This window comes from Phanerochaete carnosa, assembly GCF_000300595.1.
Source record: "Phanerochaete carnosa HHB-10118-sp unplaced genomic scaffold PHACAscaffold_12, whole genome shotgun sequence".
Classification (NCBI taxonomy): domain Eukaryota; kingdom Fungi; phylum Basidiomycota; class Agaricomycetes; order Polyporales; family Phanerochaetaceae; genus Phanerochaete; species Phanerochaete carnosa.
In genome coordinates, this window is record NW_006767639.1 from 901,261 (window position 1) to 909,357 (window position 8,097).

An 8,097-nucleotide genomic window follows, 5' to 3' on the forward strand; every position below is an offset into this window, starting at 1 on the left:
ATGCGTTTTGGTACTGCTGCAAAAATGGTAGCTTCTTGATGATCTAGAGCAAATTGTCATGGCCAAGGCATCAACATAGGCAAGAAGGCAATGATACCTCTTCCAAAAACCTGGATGTGTCCCTATCAGATTGATCTTTCCATGACAAATCTCCATTCAAGTAGACTTCTGCTGCATTAGGTATCGCTTTCTAACCATATCACAGTAGATGGTGAGTCTTGACTTGGACCTAGGATCTTCTCACTGCAGATATTGTATGTGTACTTACCTGCAATGCCTTAGCTTCCTGTTGGCTCATCCCTGGTACCTTGGATGCCCAACAGGCAGACTTCCATTGTGCTGGTCGTTCTATAAGCTGGTTTGGATGCATCAACCAGGTGAGACAGAGGAGGAGATTGGGGGGGGGACCAGGGTCAACCTGTACGAGGCGGCTGTGAGAGAGCTTATGAAGGCATGGGTAAGTCATCGGGAAAGTGTTCAAACATCCCAGGTAGCTTCTCGCTCAGTGAAATCTCTTGGCTTCCCAAGCTAACATCTTCTCCAAAAGGATCTCGGCAGACCGCATGGGTGTTTCTGCTCCTGCATCGGGAAAAAGTCCGGGTGTTGAAGCCTTAGAGCCTTCATCAGGGAAACCTCCGGCATCATTTAGCCCGAACTGGGACCTCAAATGATCGAAGGCAGCGAAAGCTGGTCAAAACAAGCCAGCGCTATGAACAGTGTCCAAATTAGGCACTATCAGAAGGTTATGGCTTGCGCCATGAAGATGACGCCATGGGCGACTATCTCATCTGCGTTGAGCAATCACTGTTATGGTGTAGATATGTGTTCTTTATAGCGACACGAGCAAGAATGTGGGCTATAAGCCATCTGATGCCGGCTCTAAAAGCGATCACGCTATCGCACTCAACTTATGAGTCGTGACTCAACCGGGCTCCCTGTCAATTTTCTTTACAGTTTCCCAATGTCTCCAACCATCTCTTCCCTCGCCATTCATGGTCACGGTATCATCGCTTGAATACAGGTGTGGTGTCATAGGCGGCCCTCTATACTTAGTAGCTGACCATTGATAATAGCACTGAAATCAAATCAGGTATTCAATGGTATATTTGATGCTATGCTCCTGAATAATGCAGCGAAACCTTGAGCCACACAGCAAATACTTATACACCATGGCTGGCACGAGATGTGCCCAGTAAGCCTTGCTACAGTTGAACTGACCTCACTTAAAAGGGAGATAATTCAAATAATTGTTGGGTACACAGTCTCAAATGGCACAGGTCACTTATCTATGAAGTGCAGTTTTAGATAGAGCGTACAAAGGATAGCGCCACCTTGACAACTCACAGAGATCAGGGTTTCGCTGGTCCTCTGCCTCTAAGACGCCGCGCAAGTGAAGTATCGGAAACTGTCGACACAGCGCCGCAGCAGCGATTTCCATCATCAGAGGCCCGCGGTGGACAAATCGCACGCGCCGTAGAGAAGCATATCGCGGAGACTCTGAGAGCAGCCACGCGATGTCGTCCCAAACTTCTCCGTATGTTTGGCTGGGCATGAAGAGGCAGACGTCGAAGACCAGTGTCGTGAGATTAGGTGCTTCGATGAGGCGTAAAAGTTTTGTTATCCAATGCATATATTCCGGAACGAGGTCGTAAACTCGAATGCGCAGCGTCCTCAGTGCCGTGCTGCGTTCGATGCGGAGCCATTGGCCAATGTCTATGTGGCACAGGGGTTCAGCCGCCGCAGTTGTGGGAATGATGAAGATGCAGACTTACCTTGCAGTCTGCTATAGCCATCACACGAGAACCGGCAGCAGATCGTCAAGCTTTGGAGAGTGGTATCCAACTTTGATAGAATTTTGCCTGCGTAGCGGAGGTCATCTTCGTCGTAGAGATGATCGAGTTCGAGCTCGTAGAGGGTCGTGTGCGCCTGGATCTTGTCCAGCCATTGGCACAGTGCTTGGAGCGAATAGTGGGCCGACGTGCTGAGGCTGTCTAGCCGTAACGTGTACGGCGGTTTCGTAAGTGGCTGCCCCCACGAGATGCTGTCTAGCTGTAGTCTTCTCAACGCAGGTAGCGCAAGCAGGATATCTTCGAATTCTGCGAAAGTCGCAAAAGTGCAAGCCCAGAAGCGAACTGTTCTGACTTTAGCGAAGTCTGACAATGCATCGAGGAGGTTCCGATCGAAGCCATGGAGTATTTGCCACTGTATATATTCGAAATGAATGGTAGAAACGCTAGGCAGCCGGGACGCAAGGAGTGCGGCGGTAGAAGGGACCCAGCCCTGCAGGCCCTGAGATGTGTACTGCTTTTGCGACATGTAGTACGAATAGACGTTGAACTTCAGGACTCGAACGCAGTTTGTGATCTCCAAGTTTTTGTGGATGAGGCTGCAGAAATGTTGCGCTCGCTTCTCGCTGCTCAGCGTTACCGTGTGGTAGAGGACCTTCCGCGCATAGGACAGCCATGAGTGATTGGTCAGAGCGCACTGCGCGAGAGCCTTGGAATGATCGCGGAGCTCGTCAACAATACGCGCCACAATTTCGGCAGGCAGATTCATGATCGGTAAACTGTTAAACTGAGAATCAGCTCGCTGCGAAGGATACCATTCGAATGCTTACCCGTCGTTGTGAGAAGAGTCCTTGATGGCGCGCGGAGAGGCCGCAGTCCCTTATACAGCCGGCTGCAAGGGTCAGCCTAGCCGGTTATGTAATGTCACCATGGGCGAGGACGGCATCCCAGAGCAGCGCCTTGTATCAAGCATGCTTCCATCAGAGATTCACGTCCCTATGGTTCGGCGGGTAAGTTGCTGCATTGGCGAATACCTCAGGAATCACGAACCCTTTGAGATTGCAGATTGTCGCTGGAGCTCTTCACACTCGGTGTCTGTAATAGCAGCACGCCGGTGTAGCCTTGCGTTTTCCTGCACCAACCTTGTATCGCGAGCGAGCCGCGTTCTGGGTTACGTGGGGCAGTTGGGAAACGAGGGATTGGGGAGGGGGGGGAGGGGGGATAAGAGATTGGCCGACATACCTTCCATCCAAAAACACTACATCATTCGCAAACGGATCGCCTAGTATGGCATGGACAGGGACCATGTCCCAAATCGCATAGCTGCCACTGAGTAACGGGAGTTCATGAGAGTTTCGCTCCGGGTAATCAAGGGCGTACCACTTACAAAACCTGTAGATCCTGTTCGAATTGATATGCGGTTTTTGAGACGTCCCAGAGATCGCGCTAACGAACAGCTAATCCGATTGGGCGGAATAATGCAATACCAGAACAAAAGTAACCAGCGAGAGGCCGCGCGGCTACCGGCGTGTGTGGCGTCTGTAGGGTCCACGAGTTACTGGGTCTCTTGGAGGCAGACGTAAGGTTAGTCCGGCGTAAGAGTTGACAGATGGAGCAGAGCACCACGTACATATGTATTGCCAATGCCTGTCCCTAAGCGAAGATTTGGTTGCCCAAGCGAGGCTCTGTTTCCGGGGGTGGCAACGCCGTAATCTAAAGTTTCTAAACTTGCTGTGAAGACCCTTCCTGTCAACAAAACGAGACAAATGAGAGCGCTGCGGAACAAGGGCCTAGGATGAAAGACCCTGGAAATCAGGCCCTAGTGCCTGTATCCGTAGCTGAATGTCCGCATATCTGGGTACCAGGGAACCTTAAACCGCTGAGCTTATTGATGGTCTCGCTCGAGATCAGAACCTTATAAGCCAATTTCATTATGCCGCACTAGGGCGCAAACATTTCCGTTTACGCAACATCAACTGGATTCCAGCTGACAGCTCCGGCGCTGCCTTTGTCCAGACCGTCCAGCTGCCTCATGTCGTCGGCGTCCAGATCGAAGTCGTACAGATCGGCGTTGGACCTGATGCGCACCATGTTCGAGGAACGCATGAGGGGTACAAATCTAGCATTGCCCATGTACAACATGGCGTCTTGCGAAGACAAGACAGAGGACATACCCGCGCTGCAGTGACCATCTCAGCAGAATCTGCGCCAGGTCCTTGTTATGTTTCTTCGCGATGCTCGCAACCACCGGGTGGTCCATCGCTCCTCGCACTATGGAGCAGTACGCTTCGACAATAATATCATGCGCGTTGCAGTAGTCGACGATAGACTTCTGTTGGCAGAACGGGTGCAGCTCGACCTGATTCACTGCAGGCGGTTCGAGCCCCGCACTCTTGATCTCTTCGAGGTGATGTATATTGTAGTTCGAGACACCTATGTCGCGCACTTTGCCTGCTTTTTTCGCGTTGATGAGCGCTTTGTAGGTATCGACACGGAGCTGTGTACCGTTGGGCGGGCTGTGTATGAGATATAGGTCGAGGTAGTCTGCAATTTAGGTAGGTAAGTTATCAGATGGAGCGTGTCACTAGGTGTGGCACAAACCAAATCCAAGCGTGTTTAAAGACAGATCGACGGCCTGAGAAGCCTTGTCATATCCAGCATCCCAATTAGGGACCTTTGAAGCTGACTTGATAAGACAATATGACCTTGAACGCGAGCCAACGTGCACTCACTAAGGAATATCTCCTCCCTAGGAATACCACTCTCCCGAATGCACTCGCCCACGATCCTCTCGTTTTTATACATCTGAGCGGTGTCCACATGTCTGTGGTTTGTGCATTAAAGTTCCAGACGTGTTGACACTAAAAGCCGTCCTATAGCATACCTGTAGCCGACTTTGAGCGCCTCCGCGAGGGACGGCTTCGTCAGTCCAGCTAAGTCCTCCGTCCTGCCAAAACCTACACCAAAACCAAGTATAGGAATCTGGCTTCCTGTGTCACCCAAAGGAATAATTGGTCTATGCTCAATGTGAAGCTGCACAACGGGACTGACCTGAAGACAAATATTTCGTAGACCGAAAGGTCAGCGCTGAAGACATAGCGCGTTTGATGCCGGTATTCGCGATGTTTGGGATGTTTCGAAAGTTAGTAAGTACGAGCGAGAGTAGACGCAGAGAAAAAACGGTCATATCGCGACTGCAGCGACTTATATACACGCGTGCCTGCTCCGGCGACCGGAGGTTTTGACATTTTCACCCGAGGAGCCCAGCGGCGCACTGAATAAGACGCGGTACGTCATAGAAGAAATATAATGAAAAATGCCTGCCGAACGATGTCGTAACTCATCTGCATAGCTAAGGTTTTAGTCGGTATCTGATCTCCGTGTTAGCGGATAACGAGGCCATCGTTGGCGCGTCGCCCACAAGGCTGATAGAGCATGCTGTGGAAGTGAACTCTAACACTGTTTATCCAGATACCGTAAATGTGAGATGAAGGAAAAGCTGACAGCGCCCTGTGACAATTAGCTACAGGCGAAGGAGATCTGAAAGCGCCCAATATCTGACGAGGTAAAGGATAACGAGCTGGAGGGGGCGCCTACATCAGATATCCTGGATTTCTCCTCGGCGGCATCTATATAGCAAAAGACCCGAGGATACCCTTCCAGATAAAGTCCCTCGGATTACCCGACGACTGAGCATACAATGACAGGAACATCTCGTCGGTCGGGCCTGCATAGACACATGTGAGTTCTAGTATCACTGCTGCACAGTGGACACGTACTGAAGTGTAGAGCGTTGTCCATGGCCCAGATTTCGAAAAGAGCTGCAGCCTCTGCGACCTGGAATTGCGAAGGAACAGTGATATTTTGCAGGCCCTTCGAATACTCTACGAGCTCAGGCTCGCGACGCAGGTACGGGTTCACGGGGCGATCGTGTGGAATGCCGAGCGCTTCGCGAAGCTCAACCGGAGTCTGGAAACGGGTATGTGTCGTCGATACAGCACCGACGACCGCTCCACGTTCCTTGTAAGATCGAGTCAATACAATTGACAAGGCTAATTTAATGGGAGGATGGCAACTTACAAAGTAGCGTTTGCCGCTGATAAACTCCAGTAACAGGCGGGGCAGAGAAAGATGATAAGGTTTGACACCCTGGAACTGCTGGTCCCTATAGTAGGTGTTGCAATAGAGGGCTTGGAAGTCGTCTACCGCGAGCAATACTGGGTGGCTGAGCCGGAGTTAGCCTAAGAACGCTCCAAGCATGAAGGATAAGCGCACGTCTTCTGTCGTGACACTTCCTTGAGAAGTGTCTCTAGAACGAAAGGTGATAATGCTTTGTCTCGCTGAGCAACGTTGAGGAGTTCGTTGATGGGCGTTCCGATAGGTAAGGCACGACGGCCAATGTTGAACTGCTTGGTGAGTTGGAGCGCGCCTAGAAAGCGCGCGTTGACCTGCTGGAAGCGCTGCAACAGCTGGAAAGAGAACTCGGGCTGGAGGTATGTCCGTGTTCGGGCGTCATAGACGTATTCAGTGGACGAGTTCACGAGATTGATGGCTACAACGCTGTCAATATGCGAGGGGTACCCGAATAGATGCTCACGAACCTCGAGGAACGTAAAGGACTATCCAGTCTTTTGATTTGCAGTATTCTACCGCCTGCAGTAAGAGATAGCTCTTGCCAGACCCTGTCAAGCCAGCTGTGTGCATTTGTCAACTTCGCAATCGAGAAAACTAGTGGCGACCATACGCACTTATGACCGCCCTGGTCTCCACACTCGACTTCGAGCTCGCAGTCTCCAGCTTCTCAATCGTACTTAGCGTCACGTCTCGAACAAGAGAGCAAGGCTTTGACAGCACACGAAACTACGGGCGAGTTGGAGTATAAGATCCTGCGTGTACAAAGACAGAGGAAAACGGAGACGTACTTCGAGTAGCATATTCGTTGGAAGGCCGTACGCCTGGATAATGCCGCCCTGTGGTTTTGTGAACTGCATTACTCGACCAGACGCGTCTTTGGTGGTGAGCGCGTCCTGGTCACCCATGTGTCAGCTTTGGACGCAGAGACAGCGTTTGTTATCGCTCACAGCACGAAACGTAGGAAGAGTGAGCTCTCTCCTCTTTACCGGGTCCAAGAGTTCGTGCCTCATTTGGTTAACTGGCATCGGAAGGAAGGTCTAACAAAATCATGTGTATATCATGAGTGGCATAGACGGAGACGCGTACTCCAATTCGCTTGCTGCTCTTGGCCGTCTTTGGAGCCTCCGGTTCAAAAGCATCCTTAGCTTTGCTCTCCTTCGAGGCTAGGCATCCAAAGTCACATCACAGCCGGAACGAGTTTAAAGGGTCGAGTGCTTACTACGGTCCATTCGCCTTCCGACGGCGTAAGCCCTGAGCTGCGTACGCGCCGAGGCCCTTGACGGACTTGTGAGGCTTGACGCTATGACATTTGGCCGAGGGAATGGGGCCGTCCCGAAGATAGACATGGTTGGTCGAAACTTGAGCTCGGCCGCTCGGAAAGCGCAGACCGCGGGCGCCAGTTAGTCTCAGCTCCCGCTTCTGCGAAGTATGGAATATGCGCATCAGCGGAGTATCATTTGCCGACTACTGGAAGGAGTCTGGGCGACGAGATAGTATCTTCCGTAGTCTGTACGCTATAAAGTGCTACTGCAAAATCCAGAGGCCAAACAGACGGTGGTGATCTGGATACAGGCATAGGCCGTGACAAGCGTACGGTACCCCAGGACAGCGACAATAACACGTCTACGGCCTGAGTGTCATCTAACCTAACAAGGATAACGCCTCCCCTTAGGCACTGGCATTGTCTCCTGTCGAGTACCCGGCCTTCTGGACTCTCTAAAAGATGCGTTCGCAACGACGGAGTTTCAGTCTAAAGTTTTTGAGCCCTTGGATAATACAGTCAGGATTCCGTGAGTCTATGTCTATATATGTACTACTCCGAAGCACTGCGCTCAACGAAGTTAGGACCGAGACATACGATGACTTGAAACCACCAGGGCAGTATGCGTGCTGTCCCCCGTCCCTAGGGATATATGCTCACGTCTGATTTCAATTGTCCGGTGCATGATGGCGTGGCTGCACTCGCCGTCACAAGGCGAGCAACGGGGCCTTTTCTTTTCTTTTATCTACATGGACTCCTGTGCCATCGCGGACGATATTATCACCGTAAAAGCAAACATACAAGGATTTTCGTAAACTGGTGGCGAGATGCGCAGGCCACTATAGAGCCCTGGGCAAGCTAGCAAAGGAGCTTGAGGGTACAGTTGCGCAGTTCGGAGTCATTGCGGGACACAAG

General features: G+C 51.3%; 3 protein-coding genes across 3 annotated transcripts; all 3 read right to left on the reverse strand.

The window, feature by feature from the left end:
• Window positions 1-1,264: 1,264 nt before the first annotated feature.
• On the reverse strand, window positions 1,265-2,579 carry PHACADRAFT_213950 (uncharacterized protein; the record flags this gene model as incomplete). Its single annotated transcript, XM_007401328.1, has 3 exons — window positions 1,773-2,579; window positions 1,345-1,713; window positions 1,265-1,281 (listed from the first exon to the last, which is right to left on the reverse strand). The coding sequence occupies exons 1-3, from the start codon at window positions 2,554-2,556 to the stop codon at window positions 1,265-1,267; spliced, it is 1,170 nt and encodes a 389-aa protein (XP_007401390.1). The 5' UTR covers window positions 2,557-2,579.
• A 1,118-nt stretch (window positions 2,580-3,697) lies between these two features.
• Window positions 3,698-4,884, reverse strand: PHACADRAFT_188525 (uncharacterized protein; the record flags this gene model as incomplete). Its single annotated transcript, XM_007401329.1, has 6 exons — window positions 3,698-3,906; window positions 3,962-4,331; window positions 4,389-4,469; window positions 4,520-4,611; window positions 4,672-4,744; window positions 4,839-4,884. The coding sequence occupies 6 exons, from the start codon at window positions 4,882-4,884 to the stop codon at window positions 3,750-3,752; spliced, it is 819 nt and encodes a 272-aa protein (XP_007401391.1). The 3' UTR covers window positions 3,698-3,749.
• A 370-nt stretch (window positions 4,885-5,254) lies between these two features.
• Window positions 5,255-7,255, reverse strand: PHACADRAFT_264802 (uncharacterized protein). The gene is made up of 10 exons (XM_007401330.1): window positions 7,141-7,255; window positions 7,008-7,084; window positions 6,869-6,958; window positions 6,710-6,814; window positions 6,536-6,647; window positions 6,389-6,481; window positions 6,063-6,339; window positions 5,868-6,012; window positions 5,567-5,807; window positions 5,255-5,514 (listed from the first exon to the last, which is right to left on the reverse strand). Exons 1-10 carry the CDS (start codon window positions 7,148-7,150, stop codon window positions 5,417-5,419), a joined length of 1,248 nt encoding a protein of 415 aa, XP_007401392.1. The 5' UTR covers window positions 7,151-7,255; the 3' UTR covers window positions 5,255-5,416.
• Between the last annotated feature and the right edge of the window lie 842 nt (window positions 7,256-8,097).

Coding starts and splice junctions, on each gene's coding strand:
- PHACADRAFT_264802 (XM_007401330.1), bottom strand. Junction 6,648..6,709: donor CAACGAATATGCTACTCGAA/GTACGTCTCCGT, acceptor ACTCGCCCGTAG/TTTCGTGTGCTGTCAAAGCC. Junction 5,808..5,867: donor TCAGCGGCAAACGCTACTTT/GTAAGTTGCCAT, acceptor CGATCTTACAAG/GAACGTGGAGCGGTCGTCGG.